The 26166-nt window shown below is 37.6% G+C and overlaps 1 protein-coding gene across 3 annotated transcripts in view; it reads left to right on the plus strand.

The window, feature by feature from the left end:
- VWA8 (von Willebrand factor A domain containing 8) overlaps positions 1-26166 on the plus strand; it is a 297774-nt gene that overhangs the window by 21177 nt on the left and 250431 nt on the right. For all 3 annotated transcript variants that reach the window (XM_074378241.1, XM_074378240.1, XM_074378239.1), the window contains exons 3-9: positions 5727-5857; positions 9101-9211; positions 14146-14313; positions 18757-18921; positions 19518-19567; positions 20513-20621; positions 22632-22736. In XM_074378241.1, coding sequence (XP_074234342.1) covers positions 5727-5857; positions 9101-9211; positions 14146-14313; positions 18757-18921; positions 19518-19567; positions 20513-20621; positions 22632-22736 — 839 coding nt within the window. The remainder of the gene's footprint in view (positions 1-5726; positions 5858-9100; positions 9212-14145; positions 14314-18756; positions 18922-19517; positions 19568-20512; positions 20622-22631; positions 22737-26166) is intronic.

Raw genomic sequence — 26166 nt, forward strand, 5'->3', positions numbered from 1 at the left:
GGTAATTAGATTTATTTATTTATTTGTCTTTAATGGAGGTGCTGGGGATTGAACCCAGGACTTCCTGCATGCTAACAGACACTCTACCACTGAGCTATAACCTCCCCTTATTGCAACATTTTGTTTTTGAGAGTGACGAAAATTAGAAGCAATCTGAGTGCATCAATAGAGGAATGATTGAATAAATTATTGTATACCCCTATTATGGAAACTTCTGCAGCTGTTAAAAAAGAATAAATTAGATTTACATCTGTGGATCTAGAGGGTGTCCATGTGACATTGTTAAGCAAAAATTGAAGACCGCAGAGTAGTATATAAATATGATACATTTAAAAAAAAAACTTGAAACACCCTTTGCAGGCTGTATTATGTCTCCCTGTATTATGTACAGAGAAAAGTGCGGAAGGCCAGTCAAAGAGCCTGGTAAAGAGCATGTGGTAAATAATGAGGACTTTGGTTCTGAACATACTGTGTTATGTCCCCTGCTCCCGGCTTTTTCCCCTTGGTGTCTGTTATATCCTAGAACAGAATGATCCACGATCGATAGGTCAGAGTTTAGTAAATGAGCACGTACTTGCAGTGACATTGTCTGTGAGTCTTTTGAAGTCTCTTACTGTAATGTGGTAACAAATGCACGGGAGTGTGGCAGGCCTGGGTTCAGATTCTTCCTGAGCGATTTTGTAGGATGACTGTGGTGAAGAAAATGAAATGCCTTGGGAAAGGGCCTACTACAAGCTGTACCAGTTAGGCAGGTTCCTTTCTCCTTTGTTTTTTCAGGATGGGATCTAGGTCCAGACGGTGATTTGAGTGTAAGCCCAGGAGCTCATTCACAACCGTATTGTGCAGCCTGCTGTCCTGGGTGCGCACCAGGGAGAGGACTGTGCAGGTGAGGAAGGACCTGTAATGTCCTTCCATACCTAGTTCCCACTGGCTGAGGGGCTGGACCAGGTGCTCCACCTACAGTCTCCACGGTAACTGTACTCAGTAAGCAGTACTATCCCTCTTTTGAAAAAAAGGAAACTTAGGCCCAGAAGATTCAGAACACTTATCCAAGGACACTGATAAAGGACAGGATGAGAAATCACAACTAGGTCTGTTTAGCCTCAAAGGTTTTTTTCTTTCCATTATATCATGTTGCCTCTTGGGCTAATAAGAAAATGTCACTAGTTTAGAAGGATTTTTTTTTAACTTTCTTTCTTTTTCTTTTCTTTTCTTTTTTGGTTAATGGAGGTGCTGGGAATTGAACCCAGGACCTTGTGCCTACTAAGGACACTCTCTACCACTGAAAGATTTATTATAACTGAATTTGAACTTTGTATTATTTCCTGAAATTTTCACTTTAATCTTTATGTATATGACATATTTGAGTCTGTGGAGGGAGAAAATTATAATTTATTTTCCTTTAACAGAATTATTTTAAAGCCCTTGAATATGCCTGAAACAAGCATTGGCTAGGAATTGAATAAGGAATTTAGCCCAACAAGAACCAGATGCTTTACTTTTCTATAGAGAAGGAAATCACAGACTATAGACCCAAGCTTTCTGGTGTAACTCTGACATCAGCTTGTCATTATGTGGACTCCTGGAAGACAGCATCTTGTGCCTGCAAATGCTGAGGTCGGGGACTTCTGTCGTGCGCTGGGCTGTGTTTATAGGTTACACACAGCAGTTTGGCAGGTTGTTTTGCAGATGTTCATAATGTACAGTCTTATGTCTTGTTTCTATTTCTGGAACACTTTTAAGTATGACTCATGTCTTTTTGAGGCCATCCTAAAAATACAGCTAGTTTCAAGCATTAATGTAAAATACACCACAGACACCACACAGCAGTACATAATGCTTCCTCTCAGTAGTTCAGTGCAACTTCCTAACAAATTAAATATTTTCTTTGACAAAATACCCTATACTAAAAAAATGAATAAATAAAAATGGGAATTTTTTTTAAGATGTGGGTTCTCTGATAACAAACAACAAAATGAATTTGAAATTTTAATAAAAGGAGTAAAACATGGTATTGTTGGGATCACCAAAACCCAAGAAATAGAATTAATATCCATAAAGGCAAATCCACTAAATTTGATGGAGTCCTGTGAGGTTCAGACTTGGAGGGGAAGTCTTGGACCTGAAGATAGAGCCTGTTAAAAAGGTTTTGGAGGGGCAATAGGGCATAATGGCTGGAGTACAAGCTTTGGACTCAAACAGCTTAAGTCTAAATCTTGGTTTATGTGCTTATTAACTGTGGACAAATGATACTACCATAAGAACTTTTATTTTCTTATTCATAAAATAGGAATAATGATTATTTAACAAATGCTTATGCTACTACTGGACATTGTTCTAAGTGCCTAATTTAATCCTCATAACAGCCTTATAAATAAGCACATTTATCATATCCATTATGTGGATGGAGAATTTAAATAACTGGTTAAGCTTACACAGTAAACAGGAGAGTTGGGGTTTAAAGAGTTTGACTCGAGTCTGTATCACCTACAGACTACATGCTGTAGTCTGCTGCCTTCTAGGATGGTTGTGGGATCTAAATGAGATATTGCGTGAAAAATCGTTCGTATTACCTGACATATGACAGGAATGCAAAAAACTATGGCTATCATTATTACTGTTATTAAGGGAAGACAAGAGAAGGGAAAAGAAAAGGGCTTTCTGAAGGTATAACATGGACCACAAGGCCAGCCACAGGAATCGGAAGCTGCTTATGTGTCGTAAGAAACTTACGCAGAATTGAAATACAGTGGCAGATGTTCCCAAGTGCCTCCGGCAGTCATGGGGTAATGGCAGCACTGCCATTGGTTGAGAACCACAGCTGAGGGGTAGGAGTGGAAGAAGGGATTGCTGAGAATTGTTCAGAATGCCTGAGGCCGGTAGTTCTCAACACTCGCGGATCATGCCGAGTGGAAGACACTCCCACGAGCATACTCAAAGTTCTACACAATTTCCAGGGTTCCAGCTTTCCAAACTCCGTCTCCACGCCTTTCTCTCCCACCCAGGAAAGTACACTGGTGTACAGACTGCTCTGTTGTTATAACTTTGATTCTCCTTCAGTTTGCTAAGAAAAAGATAAGTTATTCCTAAACTTTAGCACTTTGTTAACACTGACAGCTTGTGAAGGGAAGGCCTCACATTTGATTCGAAAATGCTGCCTTCAATTTTAAAAAATCTTGAAAATAAATATGAGTGAGTCCCAAGGTCAAGGCATTCAAAATGGAATGGAACTGTATTGGGACTCTGTCATTATGGATAGTTACAAATAGTTATGAATAATAAAAGGTGGGAGGAAACCGAAGAGACCAACTTGGCTTTGCCTTGTAGAACTTTGGAAACTTCATCTTTTAAATAGTCAAATCCAGGTAATGGAAGGTCAGGCAAATTGCCAAAGGTGAATACAAAGAAGCAACACAAAACCCTAAGAGGAGTGTAGAGAAGGCCTGTGGCCAAAGTAAACTGAGATTTGTGAAAATATGAAGAAAAAGCCTGAAATGTGTAAGTTTTAAATTATATATTTGATCTCACAGTAAGAAGAGGTAGCAGATCTGCAGCATAGGGAACACTGTAATTTTACTGGTAGAGAAATTAGAGCTTCTTAACATTTGTTTTGTTTCAAACTTAAACAGCAAGCAGATGGACTCATGTAGAAATAAGAGTAGACCATATAGTTCAAAGATTTAAGCCTGGAGTGGGAAAGAAAATGGTTAAGTCGACATCTGATAGTTAGGGATGAGGTTGACTTTCCAAGCACAGATGAATTGCTTCCCAGCATTGTGGAACTCCTTGAGAGACTCTCAGAGGTGAAGGTCTTGGGGCAGTGTTTATCATTGTTGCTCTCCCAAGGACATTTCCCCCCAATTATCTCTCCCCAATCCCATGAAATTCCAATACCATAGATACATTCTATATCTGTTTATGCATAGTGCCCCTTTAGGGGGCAATGGACCATTTGTAATATCTAGGAATCTTCCTTCAGTTTTTGCTCCCTTGGAGGTGATATGTCCCCATGCATGTTGTAGAAGCTTCATAGAACAGGAGAGAAGCCACGCACCACTTGGGTGATGAGTCTCCTCATTTTCAGATGTGGAAGGACTTGCCTGGGAGAAGTTATAAAATGCTTTAGTGTGACCCCAGTGATGTGACAAACGAACCAGTTTGCCCAAACCTTGTCCTTCATCTTCCCACCATGATAATGAAAACCAGAAATTAATTTTTTCCCAATGATTAGATGTTAACTTCTGGGAGGGAAGATGGGGAGCCACCCTAGCAATATTACGCTGTTGGTAAGGGACAGGGGAAGCACAGCTTTACTCCTAGGCAAGTATTCTTAGTGTGAACTTTTAATGCTTTCATGACCTTACTGGGTGATTAAACAAAGTTTAAATATAGAACATTCAATACCTACAAAAGACTTTTTATATTATATATATATATATGTATGCATATATACATACACATATATACATACATATACATATATATCTATATTGTGTGTGTGTTTATGTATCAAATGCAACTAATAATAAAACCAGCTCTGTGCCCATGCCCAGTTTAAGAACTAGACTATTATGAATGCCATTAAGTTATCCATGAGAATCTCTCTGATTTCACGTCTAGGTGTCCTGAATTTATCATCCAATTGCTTTTTCAAGCACTGTTTCATCACTTCTGTATGTATTTGTAATGAATTCAATTTGCTAGTTTTTTGAACTTTATCAAAACAGTGACATTAATATGCGATTTATTTTGTGACCATTTTTTTGCCCTCTTCAGAGTTAAACATATTGTTGGAAGAAGTGGTACTTTATTCTTGGGTTTTTTTTTTTTGGTTATATAATATCCCACTATGTACATTTTATCCACCTCCTGTCTCCAGTTTTATTTTTATTTTGAATGACACTGCTCTGAGTATTCTGTATGTCTCCGCGTATAAGGCTGAGTTTTTCTTGCATACCTGGGAAAGCACTTGCTGAGTCACTAGGTGACTTACAAGTGAGCAAACATAGATGCATTGTATTAATATAAACATTCAAAAAATATTTAGGCAAAAGATGAGTGGATTGATGGGTGATTTAATGGTAGACTTAGAAGGGTATTACATGGAGTAGTCTTCTGTTCCCAAGAGAGCTGGTGGAGAAGAGCAGACCTCGATTCTAAAGAAATCATTTAAGTCCCTTAAACCTGCGTCAAACTTTCACAAACTGAAATTTGAGAGCTCTCACAACCCATTGCCTACGTAAGTTATAATTTAAAAAATTTTTTTCAAGACTGATAATCATTAATTGCTTGAGATGATTCAGTCACATTCCCTTTTTAGAACAAAAGAGTTGGGCTATAAAATTGTGGCAAAGAAATGGTACTAGTTGCTCATATACCCTTGAAAATCACTTTCACTCCTTTAGTGACACTAATAGGTGGTGGTTTAAGCATTCTCACAAGTTTTTAAATGTGAGATTATGAGACTGTGATGTATGAAAGTTTGTCCTGTTTTAACATTAGGTAATAATGATTTTATTGTAAACAGCGTGAAGATTCACCAGACGTATGTATGAGTGTATATGTGTCTATGTGTGCATGTGTATATATGCATAGGTATATATATACATACACATTCATATATACGTATATAAACTTAATATACTATCTGCATTGCTTGCTTGGAGATTTATATTATGTGTAGAAGCCTAATTTGCATTTCATTTTATGTTTTTTCCACCTTAAAGTTTCAGACTCTCTGGCTCAATCTGTAATTCAACATCTAAGATGGATAATGCAGAAGGATCTTTTGGGACAAGATGTTTTTCTAATAGGACCTCCTGGGCCTCTTCGACGCTCTATTGCTATGCAGTACCTGGTGAGCAGTCAGTTCTTGTGGATTCCTAAGGATCTTAACCTTGATAAGCTATTTTGAAAAATCAATTAAGAATTTACCAAAATATCAAGATGAGTCATTACTTAAAAAATGTTGACATTGAAGGGTGATTTATTTATAAAGCGTCTGGAATATGTTATTTGGGAAATAAATGTACATTTGCCTTTCATATCTTAAGCAAATTTTTGCTGTGAGTAGAAAATCCTCCACTTCCAGTAGGAAAGAAATCCACTTAAATCCAGGCCATGAGTAGCAGATGGAATCAGCAACTCTGAGATTACAAAACAAAACATAATTTTATACTACTCAGGAAACATTATTTTATCTTTGGTCCACATTTTGAAAAGCCAAATAATTCTCCTGACTTTTTGATGTTATATAATCTTTAAAGAGAACCCAGGGTTTCTAGAATCTCTCTTATGTGTTACGTGCACTCTTTTATTTTTCTTTAAATAGATGAGAAAATGAGTTCACAGAGATTAAATAGCTCACTCAAGCTTTATCCAGCGAGTAAATGATGGAGCTAGACCTCAAATCTCATATTGCTCCCCCTTTCTGACATGCTATCTTCTTAAATGTTTGATGTTCTCTGAGTACGGTTGTGAAGTGAGTTGAAATATTCAAATCTCAACCCAAATAAAAAAAATTTCCGGACTTTTTTCTTCCTACTTTGTCAGCATTAATAGGCATTGCTCTAAGGATTCAAGGAAGAACACTATCAGATGAAGGTGTTCTGTTCCAAAGACACTTTTTAGGATGAAGAGAGAAACCTTACTTAAAGTTTCCTTTTGTTACTTGATATTAAAAATTGATTTCTATGCTATTGAAATATACTTCATGTACTCTTTTATCTCAGTGGTGAATTTATTTTGGTGTTTCCAAAATCACAGAGGGCAGGAATGATAAAAATACAATGGGCAGATAAGAACCTAACTCCCCCTGGCTCATAAATTTCATAACATTTTTTGTTCCTAGAACCAGTCTGTGAGGCACAATGTGCCACTGTAGTGTTATCCTCACTTTATTAGTACACAAGGCAAGTGTCTTGCCTAAGAATGCAGAGTCAGCTACCGAAAATCCCAGGTCTAGGACCTCTTTAATTTTAAGATGTGCATTCTACCTGGCTCATCTCAGAGGCCACAGCATCTGACTTTGAGTTTGTTTCTGGCAGGATTTGGAAGCTTGTTAGGAATGTGGAAAGAGCCGGGTGAGGAGATTGTAAGAGTTTTGCTGGCTCAAAAATGCAACACAAGTTTATAAGTGTAAAGCCTGTATCTTAAAAAGACAATGACAACCAGACTTTAAATTGTGAACTAGAGCTGAGGCAGCTCTAGCAGGTGGAAGTCCACATATGAGAACTAACCTAAGCTGCTTTCCAAACTCTGCAGTGGGTACTACTGCCATGAGATATAAAATCTTATGCTTAGTAATAGCCAGAGTAGATGATGTCTTTAAAGGCAGAAATTTGGGGGCAAGCCTGTTGAACCAATGAGAAATTAAGTAGAAGTAATTTGATAGATATGTTTGTTTCATATTCAGTCATTTAAAAGGAGTTTTGGAGATAGTTCAAAAAGATGTGAGCAGACCTCTGCTACTGCCTCCATCTGCCATTCCTGGTGCTGTTTGTGAGCTTCAAACCACTTCTGTGAGGCAGCAGCTGAGGAGACTGGGCTTGTCTTGGCTGGTGAAGAGTCCTAGGAAGCTGTCAGGACTGAGGATAACATCCTTGGTGTGGCAGTTCAGGGCATTACTGCAGTACAATTTAATAGTAAGAGGCATACATCACCTTGTCAATCAATATAAATGACAGGGTTTTTCAGTGAGGGAGATTATATTCAGCCAGTCAATGAAACAAGACAGAAAGGCATTAGTGATGTGTTCCAGAAGCCAGAAGGAGGTATCTGTTAAAAGAGAACCTGCAACTGGACTCCAAAATTGTGCTCTCACAGACAATTCATTCTTATGTAGAGAAACATCATTTGCTATCATCACATCTTCACCACTATGGTGTATTGTTTTCTCTGTTTAAAAATTTTGCCTTCTTTCCACATAGACTGAAATTTATGGGTGCATGGGAACAGGCACATTAAAAAAATGAAATGACACCAATAATATATTTTTATCAACATCACATATAGATAAGATGGAGGAAAAAAAAAATCCCATTGTGTGGAAACGTCCCCTTTCACCATTATTGGCACATTCATTCAACTTTTTTCTTTATACACCTCCACTAAATTAATTTGTTCTCCTTTTTTAGTAAAAACATATTGTATGCCTTATTTGATTAGAGAATGTCATTGTTTTTAATTCAACATTGTAAAACCAAGACTTTTTGTACATAGTTGTTACATATAGGGCAAAATGAATTTAGAAATAGATAAATTATTCTAAAAGAAATAGATTCTTGATGGTTTCTCCTTCCAATCAAATGTTTTTTTGTGTCTGGAATAATTTCCTCCTAACCCCCCTCCTCTTTTTCATCTCTCTTCTTTTCTTTCTGGAATAGCTACGTCTGTCTTTCTCTCTCTCTCTTCTGTTGACCCGACTATTGATATTTACCTCATTTTCACACTTGTTAAAGTACCTAACATATTGTATACAGTTGGTAAACATTAGTGCATGGAGTAAATTAATTTAAATCACCCTTTTAAGGGGGGGAGGGTATAGCCCAGTGGCAGAGTGAGTGCTTAGCATGCACGAGTTTGTGGGTTCAATCCCCAGTATCTCCATTAAAAAAAAAAAACTACCACCCCCAAATAAATAAAAAATAAAACGTCTCAAAAAAGAATACTCAAGGAAAAAATTTTTTTAAATAAAATAAATTACCATTTTAAAAAAAAATGAACGTTGCTTACAGAAATGACTGTCATTTGTGTGAAAACCAAGTAATAGCCAAATGATTACTCCTGATATTTGAAAAGAATTCTACCGGAGACTTTAAGATTTATAAGATCCAATTTTAATTATTATTGCTTAAGTAGTAACTAATTAAGTTGTAAATTATTGGGTCCAGTCAAAGTAGAGCTCTGAGGAGAGATACATACACATTTTGATTAATGCCCAATTTATTTCATTTTTCTCAAAGCTGAGCCTCAAAAGGCTATAATCCAGAATTACATTCAAACTGCTCTTCTGTAGGGTGACATTGTCAAATAATTGGCTCCAAAGCATATGCTGGGGAGTTGATTTTCTATTGAAACAGTTTCACTCTCTGCTCTCCAGGAGTTGACCAAGCGGGAGGTTGAATACATTGCCTTGACCAGAGACACCACCGAAACAGACCTCAAACAGCGTCGAGAGATCTGCGCAGGCACGGCTTTTTACATCGACCAGGCACGTTCTTACCACCCTCGAACACGTGATTGTTTACTCCCTGACTATAAGAAATTGTTTTTTACAGTAGAAAAAGAGTAGCTCATGTGGGAGTGAAAGATAGATGTCCTGTGTTCTCTCTAGGCATATTTAATTTAGATTTGTGGTTTCCCTATTCTCAGATATGCCTTTTTAGTTTAGTTCTAAATAAGAAACCGGAGTTGAAATTGGTGGTTCTAAAATGTTAGCTGAAGATCAATATGCTGATTTCTTAGTTTTCAGGTGCTTCCTATGACTTGCCTATAGAAATTTGATTTTTTTAAAAAAGAATTAAGGAGATTTTAATATAAGCAATTCTATAGCATATTTATTAAAGTATTCTCAGTCCACAGGTCAAGTACATAAAGGTATATAAAACATAGTGAAATTAAATATATACTTCCAGGATCTACAGCTTTTTGAGAGGGGGTTTTTAGGTGCAGATTACCAACAAAAGTAATATTTTATGAATATTATAATGAAACCTGTTACACATTTCCTCGAATATGTTGCTTTTTTTTAACCTGATATTTTATCAGGAGCTTTTCCCCTGTGACATTAGATATGCCTCAAAAATATGACTTTTAGTGTCTAAATGATATTCCATCAGATAGATGTGACTTATTTATTTGACATTCCCATTTTTCTACTTTTCCATGTTGTTGGTCATTCAGGCTCTTTCTAAGTTTTCACTTCAGCTTATAAATAACTCTGGTGAATATCTCTGTACTTACATCTTATTATTTCTGATGATTTTTTTTAGACTTGAATGCTGGAAATATAATTACTAAGCAAAGGCTCTAGACATTTTCAAGAGTTTTGATATACACATATTGCCAATTACTTTCCAAAAAGGGCATTCAGCTCACACCCTCTTCAGTGTGCACTGAGTGATTGCCTCATGGATTCTTGTCAGCATTGAGTATTTCCATGTATGTACTTTGCCAAATTGATAGGCTTTAATTTGCTTTAAAAGATACTAACCAGTTTGAATTGTCTTTATGTTTACTGGCTATTGTTTTCAGTAAGATGTCAGTGAATTGAGTGGCTATGGAAAAGGAGAGAGGTACTGATGAAATAAATAAGGTACAGCTTGTCAAGAAAATGTTGATGTTTGTACTATGTTTGTCTATGTAAATATTTACTATAACTTATCCACTTGTTGATGTGAAGGTCACTTAAGGTTTTTTTTTTTAATGCATTTGCTTTGCTAAGCAGACTATAAGAACTGTTTGAAAAAAATTACTTAAAGAACAGAAATATGAACATATATATGACTGATATTGTGATGCTCATGAAGAAATAAGATTTTTTTTCTACCATGTTAACTTTATTTGTCTTAAAAAAGCATAAAGTTTTGCTATTCTACCCCTTTAAGAATTTGTTACTCTCATTTTTTTCCTTACCTTGCTTGTTGACATTCTCATCATTAATTCTGCTTATTGTCATATGACTCCAAAAAGCTGGAGAGGAAGCCTATAAGTCATTATACGTTGCTTGCATTTCTCAAATATAAGCTGATACAAGTTAGGTAAGCTACAAAAATTTATGATTAGGTTTTTATGTCTGGCTGAGAGGAAATTCTCTATCCTCATGATAATTTGGGGAGTAGAAAGCCAGGATGGGGAACTTCAAATGATTTTTTTCAACTTTTCTAAGCCAGGAGCTCTTTCCATATTAGAATCTTGTTGATTTGTTTGACAATACTGTGAAGTTCCATAATGTACCATATACATATTTAATATTATATATAAAATGCACTTTAAACAATTATATAATATTTTAATGTATTCTCTTCTGTTTTGGGTTATTCTTGATTCTCTTTTATTAGTAGAAAAAAAATAAAGATTAACTTTTTTTTAATACACTGCTTTAATGTTACAGGTTACCGAAAGCAACTCTTAATATATTGAATAACAGTGGTATTGATCAGAGGATGAGATTTTTATCTTGTATAAGTACCTTTTACTTCTTTAGCAAATAGGGGAAAAAGCATTTACTTGTTTGTTGAGAGTGACTGAATTCTGTTACCTGCACCAAACCCTTTGCAACTATATTGTTATAATATGTCCTGATTGTCACTTGGACAGTGGGAGAAGGTCTCTGTATTTCCTCTGGCCTCTGTTAGTCAGAACTCAGGCCTTGGCTTCTTAGCCTGTTGCCATCTTGCTCAGGCCAACTCTTCTCTACTCATGTGTTAACTGTTTGAAAGATTTACATAATTCATTTTAAAAAATCAAGGGAGATAAAAATAGCTTTCATTGAGGAGACCTCTGTTGCACCTGCTGCTTTATGTGACTACATTTAATCCTTAGGGTGGAGGTGGCTTCCCTATCTTAGAGGTGAAGTAAGTAGGAGTCTTAGAGGACTATGACCATACAACTGATAAGTAGCAGAGGCAGAATTTGAACTAGGATATGTCCAATTCCAAAGTTTAGGTTCTTTCCATCATATTATGCTACTTCTCTGAATGAGCAGTGATGATGATGGTGATGATGAGGATAACTTTGATAATGACGATGGGGACAATGACTACAAGGATGATAGTATTCATAATACTAAGAGCTTATTGGTTTTTTAAGGATTATTGTGTGCCAGAGGTTGTCTTATTTAATTTCAGCATAATCTATGAGACAAGCACCATTATTAGTGTAGCTTTAGAAAGAAATGGAGGCTCCAAGAGGCAAAGTGACTAACCTAAGTCACCCATAGCAGGTCGGTGGTGGAGCAACCAAAAGTCAGTCTGATCCTATTCTTGTATTTTAAATAAAGAACTTGAAATATATATGTAATTTTTTTTTGGCTTCCTCAGTGCTTTACATTGTAGCCTTTTTGAGTAATTTGAAGCTCTTTGGCATCGATTTTCATTAAATCATGGCTATATTAATAGCAATTTATATTTTAATAGGTGTGGTAGCTTTAAATTTTTTTCCAGTGCTGTTTTGATTCATAAATAGTGACATTGTACAATACCCCTTGAGGATATTCTCATTTAGTAAATGAGGACACAGACATCCAGATTAATTGTTTGCCTAAGGTCTTTTATCAGATCAGAAGCAAATCTAGCACAGGGCTTAGACAGTTTTTGATTTTAGGTCGTGCAGCTGCTTCTATCTTGAAATCCTTTGTGTCCGTGTGTTGGGTTGGTAAAGCCGTGATATGAGATGGTTTGTCCAGAAGGATCTTTCTGCATTTTTTTATGATTTCTATTTGAGAAAATTAGGTCTCTGGAAGTTCTATAGCTTGAGGGGCAGGAAAAGATCCTTACGGTTGGTCTAATTTCCACACTGAGGAAGGATCACAAGTATTCACTGCGTGTAAAATATGTGTGCATGACTTCCTTTTTTTTTAAGATTTCACAAGAAAAATTATACCATAATTATTTTATTTAAAAATCTATATAGAAAATTTTTGAAATATGTAGCCTAAATTTCTCATGCTGACAGTTAAACATGTTCAATTCTGTTTTCATAACAAGTGTGGGCAGAGATAACTATTATTCTTTATATAAAAATTCTTCCAAAACTTATATAATGGCATCTTTTAACTGAGCGGTTACATTTTTATCCCATAAACACTAGAAGCTTGCCATGAGCCAGTTTTATATCAATGTAAGATAAATAAAACAGGGTTCTCACCCCTTCAAGACCTAAGAATCCTGCTGCGAAGATGAAACAGGTGTATTAGAACTCGGAAAACTTCAGTGTTGTGGTTCCACACTGACAAGGGCTCAGTATAAACAGACAGATTTTCTTAGTAAAGCAGTATGGTACACATGCGCGTAGGGGGACATCACAACCAGTTCATTGTTGCAAAAATACCACATGCGAGGCAACTAATATCAGGAAAATATCGGCTAGGTAAATGCCAGGTTGTGCTAGACATACATGCTAAATTAAGGAGCCTAGAGTTAGTAGGGAGGAGATCTGAGAGGTTAAGGAGGGCCTGAACTAGATGAGTGGTAGAAGGGTTGAGAAGAAATATTTAAGAAGTTAAATCATCAGGACATGGTGATAAATTGAACGTAGGAGAAGAGACAGACATCTGGGACCTGGCATGGGTGAATGGTGCTCTCACCTTAAGTAGAAAATATAAGAGGAAGAGCAGGTCTGGGGGGAAATACGATGTGTTCAGTGTTGTCCAGGAGAGCCTTACAGAGTCTGGTTGGAGACACGCAGTGGGACTATATGGTAGACCTCGGGAGAGCGTGAGGTTGGGAGTCACTAGCGTGGCAGTGGTGGTTGGAACTACGTGATTAAGTATGATTACTCAGGCCAGACCTTGTGTAGTAGGAATAACTTGGGTTAAAGATGTAATTCTGGCATCACCTACATGGAATGGGCAGGCAGAAAAGGAGAGAGTTTTTCTAAGAGAATACAGTGCCATGAAGACCAAACAAGGAGACTTTTAAAGAGAGAGGGATAAAATAAATTTAGCAGCATTAATCCTAATCGTATTGTTAAGTGTACAAGAAAAACTGTTATTGAGGTTTTCTTTTTTTCTTTTTTTAAACCAGACTTTAAAGGATTTTGACCAAAAAGTAGATTTTTCTGTTTTGTTGAGCATCTATCAGTTAAAGAAAAAAAAATTTCACATCTTTAGCACTTTTTTGATATTATATTTTTTTCCCATTTGGGGCCTACTTTAGTTCCTATTTTTCTCTATTTCTAATTTTCTTAAACTTTACTTTAAAGACTTATATAGGGCTATGGTTATGATCATAAGAGGTTAAGACCATATTGGCAGATAAAGCAAATCCAAGATCTGGAACCCAGCTTTCCTAATCCCTGGTCCTTATGAGAAGAACCCAGTTTAATTTGCATTAAAAGTAAACTCAGGCCATGTTCTGCTATGTTCAATATTATCATATTGCTTTTTCTTTAACATTTAATATTGCTTTTGTTTCTTGGAAATAGTGTGCAGTCCGTGCAGCCACAGAAGGTAGAATCCTCGTTTTGGAAGGCTTGGAAAAGGCGGAGAGGAATGTTCTTCCTGTTTTGAACAATTTACTGGAAAACAGGGAGATGCAGCTTGAAGATGGACGCTTCCTGATGTCTGCCGAGCGTTACGACAAACTTCTCCAGGTAAGAAAAGGACAGTTTGGCTGCTCTGTCTTAGCTGTTGAGCTGTGGGTTGCCTTTGTCGTATAAGACATTGTTATATCAGAATGAGGATAAATGTTCAGGTGGCGCATATTCTGGGCAATTTGCCGAAGTCAAGTCATAAGTTTATAGTTTTGTATGGTTTTTCCATTTACAGAACATGTTAGAAGACCTCCCAGATTTGGACTTTTTTTTTTCCTGCCTCTCTAATAACTATTCGTTCTTTCCCCCTTTTCTCTTCTTAATTTTTCCTTTACTATCTCCCTTTTTCTTTCTCTTCCTTTTCTCAACAACTGTTTACTAAAAGCTTAATAGCTTCTAGACTGTGCTGGGCATCAGAAAGACAAAGTCCAGTTATTGGGTTCAAAGAGTTCAAAGGCCAGTAGATATTGACAGAAATGAGTAAAATGCTTCAAGATTCCCTGAAGGCCCCAGCTACCAGCGTCTCACATCCAAGTTGTTGTAAGAGCCTCATAACTGAACCCCCTGCTTCCATCCTGGCTCCCCCAGGGCAGTCAGTGACGGCTTTCAGACACCAAGCAGAGCAGGTCATTCCTCGTCCTAACCCTCTAGCGCCTTCCTGTTCTGCTCAGGGTAAAATCCAAAGTCCTCACAATGGATGCAGGGCCTTGGATGATCTGGGCTACTGCCGCCTCTTTGGCCTTATCTCCTGTCCTTCTCCCTTTTCTCTTTACTCCAGCTGCCAGAATTTTCTCTACTGTACCATAAACACGCATTCTCGTATCTTATCAGTGCTTTGCACAGGCACTTTGCTCTTCTGGAGTGGCTTCCTCCCAGATGTCTGCCTGGCTCGTTCCTTTATCTCCTTCAGGTCTTTGCTGACATGTGATACAGACTACATTGTACTTCGCTTCATTGTGCTTCAGAGATACTGCTTTTTTTTTTTTTTTTAACAGATTGAAGTTTTGTGGCAACCTTGCATCAAACAAGTCTACCGGCACCATTTTTCAGCATTTCTCGCTTCATGTCTCTGTGTCACATTTTGGTTATTCTAACAATATTTCAGACTTTTTCATCATTGTTCTGTTTGTTAGGGTGGGCTGTGATTGGAGATCTTTGATGTTACTGTTGCAGTTGTTTCGGGGCTCTCATATAAGAAGGTGAACTTCATCAATAAATGTGTGTGTTCTGACTGCTCCCTCCACCGACCGGCCGTTTCCCTGTCTCTCTCCCTCTCCTTGGGCCTCCTGATTCCCCGAGATACAACAATTTTGAAATTAGGCCAGTTAATAATCCTACCATGACCTCTAAGTGTTCAAGTGAAGGGAAGAGTTGCACGTCTCTCACTTTAAATCAAGAGCTACAAATGATTAAACTTATTGAGGAAGGCCGAGATGGGCCAGAAACTAGGCCTCTTATGCCAAACAGTTAGCCACGTTGTGATTTCAAAGGAAAAGTCCTTGCAGGAAATTAAAAGCGCTACTCCAGTGAACATGCAAATGATAAGAAAGCGAAACAGGCTTATTGCTGATACAGAGAAGGTTTGTGTGGTCTGGAGAGAAGATCAAACCAGCCACAACATTCCCTTAAGCCAAAGCCTAACCCAGAGCAAGGCCCTAACTCTCTTCAGTTCTGTGAAGGCTGAGAGAGGTGAGGAAGCCGCAGAAGAAAAATTTGAAGCTAGCAGAGGTTGGGTCATGAGATTGAAGGAAAGAAGCCGTCTCCTTGACATAAAAGTTGGCAGGTGAAGTGGCAAGTGCTGATGTAGAAGCTGCAGCATGTTATCCGGAAGATCCAGCTCAGATCATTAATGAAGGAGGCTACACTAAACAGCAGGTTCTATGTAAGCAGAACGGCCTTCTTTTGGAAGAACAGGCCACCTAGGACTTTCATAGCTAGAGAGCAGAAGCTGATGTCTGGCTTCAAAGCGTCGAAGGACCAGGCTGACTCTCTTGTTACGGGCTGATGCAGCTGGTGACTTGAAGCCAGCGTTTGTTTACTGTTCTAAAAATCCTGAGATTTTAGAGCCCTTAAGAATTACGCTAAAGCTACTCTTCCTGTGCTCTAGAAATGGAATAAGGCCTGGATGGCAGCGCATGTGTTTGTAGCATGGTTTACTGTTATAAGCCCACTGTTGAGACCTACTGCTGAGACAAAAAGTTTCCTTTCAAAATATTGCTATTCACTGACAAAACGCCTGGCCAACCAAGAGCTCTAATAAAGGTGTAAAATGAAATTCATGTTGTTTTCATGCCTGCTCACACAGTGTTTGTTCTGCAGACCAAGGACCGAGGAGTAATTTCGACTTTCAGGTCTTATTATTAAGTACAGTAATAAAATGTTTGACATATTCTTTATTGTATAGTAGAATTCTGTGCAGATTTATTGAGCACATTGGATAGAAATGTGGGCTATGGGGCTAAAAGAGCTTTAGTATACAAGCAGTGCTCATTATTATCGAGTGAGAAGGAGGTACTACATTGTTTTTTTCTTGAGGTAAATGTCAGTAGAAATACGTAAGTTTTATCAGTAAATGTGATTTTTGTGTTTATAGAATCTGTCTTGTGAGACCCTCACAGAATATAGGCACGTTCCCTTCACAAAGCGTCACCACTTAAGACAGTTTCTGGGATAACAGGATTTCAGCATCGTAATTTGAGTCCTCTTTATTTCTGTCTAGATTCAATATGTTAAATTTGAATATCTCAAATTTTAATGCTTTCATAGAGGTGATTGTAGTAGGACTTTGTTATGGAAACAGATTTCCATACAATCTGTTTGTATAAAGCTTATTTATATTCTGATTATCATTTTCAGGTAAGTAGAAAATAGAAATATTCAGCTCTCTGAAGATTGTACTCTTGGTTTCTCAGACAGGGCTAGATCCAGATTTTTGTTTTCTAGTGCACGTGACATAGTGGTACGATATCAGTGTTATTAATTAAATGTAGGATTTGTGATTTGGGTTATGCTTCAAATAATTGTTGATTATGTTTTTTAAAACTATTTCATGCAGTCGTTCAGCAGACATTTGACCTGTTATGTGTTAGAGGTAATAAGTCCTCTTAAGAGCTTGACTCCAGCATGAGACAGTCATGTACAGAAGTCAGTGCACAAACGTGTAATAATAGAAGCTTGTGTAGGACATAGTAGAGGGGCACAGTAGTGGTTCTGATGGGGGGAGGACATTAGAGAGGGGTCCTCCGTTTTGTTGGAGATGTTTGTACTGAGCTTTGATGATACTTGTGTTTCTACTGTACACAGTGAAAAAGGTATTCAAAGCAAGTTGAACAGGGTTGGTGAAGCTGCATGATGTGTCTGGAGAGCCATGGTTGTAAGATGGAACTGAAGCACAGGGTCATGGAAAGTGGGTGAGGAGATGGGTGTGCAGTGGGTGCTGAGACTTGGAGAACCAGACGTGAATCTGCCAGGAAAGGCCTTCAGTGTCAAGTTAAACGTTTCTGTTCTGCACATGAGCCACACCCTTTGAAGATCTGCTGAAAGCTGAGGCCCTGTCTCTCAGAATGTGCACATTCATGTAAACTTTGTAAGCACCTTGGATCCTACAGCTGAGGATGGTGAAGAACCATTGAAAGGGTCAGGCAGAGAAGGAAAGTGTGACATTTAACAGGTGACTGCCATGGAGTAGTTACTTCCACATGCATTATTCCATTTCATTTTCATAACAGCTATAATCATGTCGTTGATATTATTCCCATTTTATAGGTGAGAAAGTTGAGGCTCAGAAGGGATAATAACATGCTTTTGGTCACTTAGCTAGAGTGTGCGCCAAGCACTAGAGCCAGGATTCGTGACTCCACAATCTGTGCTGTTTCCAGTCTCAGCTCCACCATATACTAGTTGAAGAAATGTGGGCAAGTTATATAATTCCCTTGAACGTCAGTTTGTCTACCCATAAAAAGGAATTAAATTTATATTTGGATTCTGGTGAAAAATTAAATGAGAAAAATTCATGGAAACTGTTTACCATGTGTTAAAATTTCAAGGAATGTTATTTATCACTATGGGTGTGCCTCGGTAGAAATACATCCATAAACATAGCTATGTATTGAAGGTCCCTGGGCAGTCTCTGCTCTGTGGGTGGTCTGCCCCTCTAGAACTACCGCTTTACAACTTCTCTCTCCTCTCTGAGCCGGTGTATTTTCCTTACCCTCCTGACTGTTCCTTTGTGTTACTGACTAGAGCTTAGAGCTCTGACCCACATTACCTTTGTTTCTCGGTGCATTCATTAGCTTCTTCTCCTTTCAAACACCAGTCTTCATTTTGTGAGCCTTCCCTGGTATCTGTTCCTAATTTCACGTTGCTCCTTTCCTTGACAGTTTGGCTTCCAGAGGGTTCTCAAATACAGTTTTCTCAGCAGTTAGGGCCTAAATTCCTTAGCCTGGCTCTTTCAGTTGTGATCTGTATCATTATGCTGTAATTTTTGATCTCTTACTCTTTTAGGATCATTCCAAAACAGAATTGGATGCTTGGAAAATTGTCCGAGTTAGTGAAAATTTCCGAGTGATTGCTTTGGGCTTGCCAGTGCCTCGATACTCAGGGAATCCATTAGACCCCCCTCTCCGTTCTCGATTTCAAGCCAGAGATATTTATTATCTACCCTTCAAGGTAAGTACGTACAGGGATAATTTATTTTATTTTTAAGTTTTAATTTTTTTAATTGAAGTATAGTTGATTTATAGTACTCATTTCAGGTGTATAACATAGCAATTCAATATTTCTATAGATTATACTCTATTTAAAGTTATCTTAAAATATTGCCTATATTCCCTGTGCTAGTATCTTACTTATTTTATACATAAGAGTTCGTACCTCTTAGCCCTCTCCCCCAGCTTCTTTCTCCAACTTAAGTATGATTTATCTTTTAAAAGTTTTCCTATTTATAATTAATTCAATTACTATAAAAATGTTACTATGTTAATAGATGTCCTGGACCTTCAGTAGTTAATGGAAAGAAAAAAGGGTATAAAAGTAAAGAGAATCTCTGGAAACTAGGGAGAAAAGTTATTGTGGTATTATTGGTCTGAAAGATTTTTAAAAAGGGTAACTTTTCCTTTAGAATACATGCATCATGAAAAGATTTTTTTGCTATTAATTACTTAATGTCTGCTTAATTAAAAGGTTGAATTGTGTCTGTATAACATTTGCATTTAATCTGTTACATTTCTTATTAATCAATTTGATATGTTCCTATGTTATTTTAGGACCAACTTAAACTGTTGTATTCAGTTGGCACCCATGTTTCTGCCGAGAAGTAAGTATTTCACATATATATATACACTCACATACACACACACACATATATTTGTGGATATATATATATACTTGTGTAAATATAGATATGTAAATATAAATATCTGTAATTATGGTGAAAAGGAATATGAAAATGAATATATATATGTTCATGTATGACTGAAGTATTATGCTGTACACCAGAAATAGATACAACATTGTAAACTGACTAGACTTCAATTAAAAATATTTATGTAACTATATATATATAAATATCTGGACACAATACTGAATTTTGTTGCCCATTCATTGATTGTCATTAATTCATTCACTGAACAACCATTTGAAGAATATTTTAGAAGCTGTGGTACATGCTTCTGATAAAGTTAATAAGACATGATCTCTGATGGCAAGAAACTCAAGATCTAATAGAGTTTAAAGATAGATGTATAAATACCTCAGTTTAACACAGTATAGCAAGGGCCAGAATTTCAAAGTACTGGGGGATGTTGTGGTTGCGATTTTACGAGGGTTTCACAAAAGCTTTGGCATTTGAAGTGGGTCCTAAAAAAAATGAGTAGGATTTTGACAGATAGGGAATGGAATTAAGGAATTCTAAGACTTTTTTGTTTTAAAGCTTTAGAAATGAGAGCCTTATTTGAAAAGCTATTGATGGCTAGAGTTTGGGTTCAGATTAAGAAAGGAGGTAAAGCTGGCAGGGTAGTTTGGGGCCAGATTGTGAAAAACCTCACATATTATGACAGATTTAAGAAATATATCTGTGTACCTAATCAGCTTCTGAGTTTTAAATGGAATATTATAATATGGAACTGTTATTCCTTAAAAATTTAATAGTGAATGTCAACTTTTTGGATTAATTAAATTGGCCGTGCTGTTTTCTATTGAACAGATTTTGCCTATTAAAGCTATTAGAATAAAATGTAACATCCCTTCTTTTTACCCCTAGAGTTTCTCAGCTCTTGTCCTTTGCCACCACTCTCTGTTCCCAAGAATCTTCTACTCTTGGACTTCCAGATTTTCCTTTAGATAGTCTACCAGCTGCAGTTCAAGTCCTGGTATGTATAAAATAATGACTGGTGTACCCCAGTGTGGCAAAGAAGATTCAGAAGTCAGTCGTTGGAGATTAATCACTTCAGTCTGCGTTGTCATATGCTCCTATAAATATTGCAAGGCCTGAGATGAATTTGCTGTGCAGCCCAGTAAACTCTGCACAAACCGGCAACGTGCCAGAGGCCAGCCTTTCAAGAGCTGACAGCCTTGGGAGGGGGAAAGGGAGACATGCAGCTCAGGTCAAAATTCCACCGAGGGAAGGAGGACTTCCACCTGGTCACACAGAGGTCTGCTGCAGTGTGAGTTCTGCCTCAAACTTGCCCCAACCTGAGGAAGGGGAGCTGGGGCTTTCACTCACCAGTAACGTCAGTCACTGGTTAGCAGTCGTCCCAGGGGGCACACATTCCCAGGCACTAGCTGCTCTCTCATCCTGTGAGCAAAGCTCCCTGCAGGAGTTCAAGGGCAGTTTTCTTTAAAAGACCTGCAGCAGCTCGCTGTTACGAGGGAAAGCAGGGAGGCTCAGGAAGGAGAAAAAATGATGAAGGGATTCAGTGGAGCATAGACATTGCCCACTACTTTCACCAAGGTTGTGCACTGGTGTCCAGAGTGATGGGAAGGCCCTCCAAGCCAACAGCACGGGCAAAGGTGTTAAATCACCAAAGGGCCTGGTATGTTTAGAGAATGAGAACAGATTAATATCACCAGAGCAAGCATGTATGGTGAAGAGAAAGGTTAGGACCTTACTGTGAAATGTTTACACGGTGAATGAAGTTGTCTGGATTTTACAGTGTGGAAGAAGTGGCCCATCAGACATTTTTAAGTAGGTGGGCTTGGTGGCAGTCAGATAGATGTTGGAGGAAGACACCTCTGTTGGCAGCGAGATGGAATGGGGAGTGCGTGGATCGCAGGGAGCAGATAGGAGACTCTGCTGAAGAGAGCATAATCCGAGGTAGTAGCCATACCACCGATACAGGAGACTTATTTTTAATCTTTTGTTGCTTTTTATCTTATATTTCCTGAGAGTCAGTGGGTTAGGTTTCCCAGGTACTGTTCACACTGTTCTAGGCATCTGGAACAGCGATTTTCCTCCCTGTTCATCATGTCTTCTACTTTTCATTCTTTTTGGCTTTGCTCAGAACTTTTTACTTTGATACTTCTCAAATCTAAAAAAAAAAATTCAAAAATAGTAAATCATAAATCCATAATCCTTTTAACTAGAATCACCAATTTTAAACTTAATGCCACATTTGCTTGCAGTTTCTCCTTTTTGTTTTTGAACAATTTTAAAAGTAAATTGTAGTCAATTTTCTTAAGTACTTCAGTATGCAACTTCTAAGAATTAGAACATTCTTCTACATAGCCAGAACACCCATTATCTCACTCTTCAGCATGTTAAGAATAATTCTATAATGTCATCTAATAGTCCATATTGAAATTTCCCTAATTGTCCTTGTTAATAGACTTTTTAAAGTAGGGTGAACAGAATCGGGAAAGCAATTTGGGGAAAGGATTTGAGGATAGTGAACACTTTCTAACTTCGTAGTTATAACTGTGAAGCTAGGTGTATGTGGATGAGATTAACTCAGATTTGGAATAAAAGGAAAAAAAGAAGGTACTTTGGGATGAGTAGGGTAGGGATATGTGTTCAAACATATAGTTTCAGACGTGCTAAATGGGAGTCTATGGGACATGCACAGAGTCACATCTATTGGGCAATTGAGAGTTTAAGCCTGGAGCTCAAGAAAGAAGTCAGGACTAGAGACAGAGACGAGGGAGCCATCAACACATATATGGCAGCCGAAGGATGGGAGTGGGTGAGTTTACAAGGGAAAGGGTGTGGATCAGGAAGAGAAGAGGAAATAATGAATATTTGCTTTTATAGACTTCTGGAAAATACGAGAAACCTATTTGTTATTGTTTATAAGGCAATTTCAATGTCATATGGGCATGTCAGCTAAATTTTCTGTGAGTATTTTAGATGTTCCTCATTCCTATAAATTTTTGCTCCTAAATAGGACTCCTTTCCTATGATGTCAATGAAACATGCCATCCAGTGGCTTTACCCATACACTATTTTACTAGGACATGAAGGGAAGATGGCTGTGGAAGGTGTTTTAAAAGTGAGTATCTGCTTCACTTTCTTTCTGTAGCTTTCCCATTTTCTCTTCTTGTCTCTTTTCCCTTCTTCTCTTCTCTCCCTTAGTCTTCTTTCCTACTTTTCTCTCTTCATCTTTCTTCCTTTCTCTTGTCTTTTCTTCTCTTCTTTTCCAGGCGTGGCAGCACTGGCATGCTAGAGACGGGGAGTAAACATGGAGGTGGTTGGTGTGGCTGGGAGACTGATTACATTGAGCAAATGAGTAAACCAATTGAGCAGATGAGTGAATATTTGGAGAAGGAATTCATAAACAAAGAAAGAAGGAAGGAAAGGAAGAACCCTGAGGTGTTAGATTGGAATTAGAGAAATTGATATGAATTCGTTTTTTTCAATATATATAAAAACATATGGTAATAGATATAGAGTGTGTATGTATGTCTGTGTGTGTGGGTGTGTGTGTGTACATGCACGTATTTTCTAGCTCTGTCACCTGGGAGGACCTAAAAACTATGACACTCCCATGGCAGTGATCGTACCAAGTGCTGAGACATTGGTTTCTAAATACCACACTTCCCTAAGAGGAATCAATGCTCCTTGAAAGCTGGGCTGATTCAGGCTCGGAGCAGGGAAAGTACAGGATGAGCCTGGGCCATCTTACTGTGCCAAAAAGTAAGGAAGTGTTCAACAAGTGATGTTAGCACGTCAAAGGGACAGAGAAGCCAGCTTGAAGTGGCTCCCGCTGGCCAAAATCTGGGACAATTTTAGCATCAGAATGAATAATGATCATAATCAGTTGTAACCCATTGAACAAAATAGGGACCCATAAGTCCATGTTGATATAAATGAATAAATAAATACACGAGGGAGAAGAAAAATCTCTTCCTTAGCGTAGAATGCCTACTGATAAATGCAGAAGTAGTTATATAAATAGAAAAATCACTATTTGTCAACCAGCACAGTGGTGGTTGATTTACACAGAAGTCATCAAAGGATATTAAAGCTGGTAAGTGGAACCTCCTTCCTTGGATTGGAAAAACCTACACTATGTACAATGGTTAACAAGTCTGCAGAGTCAACTTCTGGCTGGTAGGACCAACTTATTTAAAAATAAGCTCTGACAGTGTACAGAATTGAAAGTGCAATTTGAAATATCTAAGCTATACTAAGAGAAAAGTGTAAATGCAAAACAATGAGTAAATAATTATGCTATCTTTTGTGTGAAAAATAAGAAAAAATAACAATATACATAGTTACATGTATATGTGTAAAGAATACCAGTAAGGAAAATGAAAAATTAAGGACAGACTCTACCTATGAGAGGTGATGGTGGAATGTGGGATTTGGGCTGATGCAGTATAAAAATGCAAAGGAAGCTTTTCAATGCACCTGTTTTTAGTTTCTGCTTTTTGAAACATGTGAATGTAGTATTTATGCAAGAAAAACTTTTAAAAAATGTTTAAAATTATATATCCCTTTCACATTGGAATAAATGTGCAGAATGTATAAAACAAAACAAAACAAAACGTAAGTTGATGGGTGGAGTTTCTACAAGGAACACGATATTGTTGTAATCTAAGAATATCCCTCCCCTCCCCACTCAATTGTCTACAAAACTGGAAAATGTTATTTTCACAGTAAACATCAACTTGACCAGGTGGGACAAGTTGACATTGTGTGCCTCCTGAGTGTTGTGCTAGAAGAGCTCAGCATCACTTCTGGGGGATTCTGGCTAAGAGTTCATGGTGTGAGTTTGGCCATAAGGAAACACTGTATAGATCAAGACTCAGGGCCATCTTACAGAATGAAAAACCTGTATTCTTTAGAAGTGCCCAGGCCATGAATGACAAAAAAAAAAACAAAAAACGGAGGAACTATTTCAGATTGAAAGAGATGGGAGAGATATGACAGCTAATGCAGTACATGTTCCTGCACTGGACCTGATAGGAAAGAGTTACATTGTTGGCACAATTGGTTACACTTGAATAGGGTCTGTGGATTGGATAGTACTGTGCCATTAAATTGATTTTCTGATTTTGAAGCTTATGTGGTGATTATGTTGGCCAGAGTTCTTGTTTTCAGGAAACATGAGCTGGAATGTTTAGGAGTGACAGGGCCTCATACCTGCGGCTTGCTCTCAAATGGTTCAGAAAACAACCTATGATAATGGGTGCACGCACGTGCGTGTTGACGGCGGGGTTCCCAGGACAGAGGGAACAAATGTGCTACAATGTTAACCACTGAGAAATCTGGGTGAAGGTGAAATAGAAGCCCTTTGTACAACTGTGTCTTGCAACTTTCCTATATGTTTGAAATTATTTCAGGATAATTTTTAAAAGTGAATTTCCACTGTAACTCATTTCAAAATAAAAAAAAAAAGTTTTAAGGCAAATATCTAATATAACACCAAGTTAAAATTTATCTTCCTAAAACTTAAATTATTAACTGGAAAAGCAAGCATTTTATATGAAACTATGGAAATTGCTATAGAGCTAGCATTTAAACTAATGAAGTTCTCATTTTTGTATATATAATTTATAACACATGGAGCACGTTTTTCTTTTAAAATGCAAATGACATAATTTCCTCACTTGCAAAGTTAATGATAGTGTTTTATAAAGGGCTGGTCACACTATACGGTATCTTATAACTATATATGTAAAAGTGTTGATCCTTGGCAGAGATTCATCGAGTCACCTCAAATAATTCCTTTTTATGAAAGACAGTTTTTGTTTTTCCTGTACAGTTTGGCTCAAGTTGCAGGTTTCTAAGGAGTAGGTAGAATGTGAACACTAAGCTGTTATGACTATGTGTGTAGACCCTTCATTTTCTGAAGGACAGAATTTGACAACCTTAGACATGGGGAAGGGTATTTGTTTCTCCCTAATCCCAAAATCTACACACAGTCTTCGAGAGTACAGAAATACTCTCTAAGCAGCTAGTAAGAGTGAGAAAGAAGGGCTCAGAAAAGTGGGACAGTGGATTCTAGTTACTTCACTGGGATTTTATTTCATGGATTAGCTAGCCAAAGAAACAACATTCTCATTGATTGGTGATGTTAATAATAATAATGACAGAATAAAACCAACAAAAAGCTGTTCCTCATAGACACTGCAAAGTATAGTTAGCGACAGAATCTAAAAGAAAATCATAAAGAAGCAAGGGGATTGCTTGTCATTAAAAAGTCCACAAACGATAAATGCTGGAGAGGGTGTGGAGAAAAGGGAACCTTCCTGCATTGTTTTGGGGAATGTAGTTTGGTACAGTTGTTATGGAAAACAGTATGGAGACTCCACAAAAGACTAAAAATAGACTTAATGTGTGATCCAGCAATCCTACTCCTAGCCGTATATCCAGAGGGAACTTTAATTCAGAAAGATACATGCACTCTGATGTTCATAGCAGCACTATTTACAATGGTCAAGACATGGAAACAACCTAAATGTCCATCAACAGAT

This window comes from Camelus bactrianus, chromosome 14, assembly GCF_048773025.1.
Source record: "Camelus bactrianus isolate YW-2024 breed Bactrian camel chromosome 14, ASM4877302v1, whole genome shotgun sequence".
NCBI lineage: Eukaryota > Metazoa > Chordata > Mammalia > Artiodactyla > Camelidae > Camelus > Camelus bactrianus.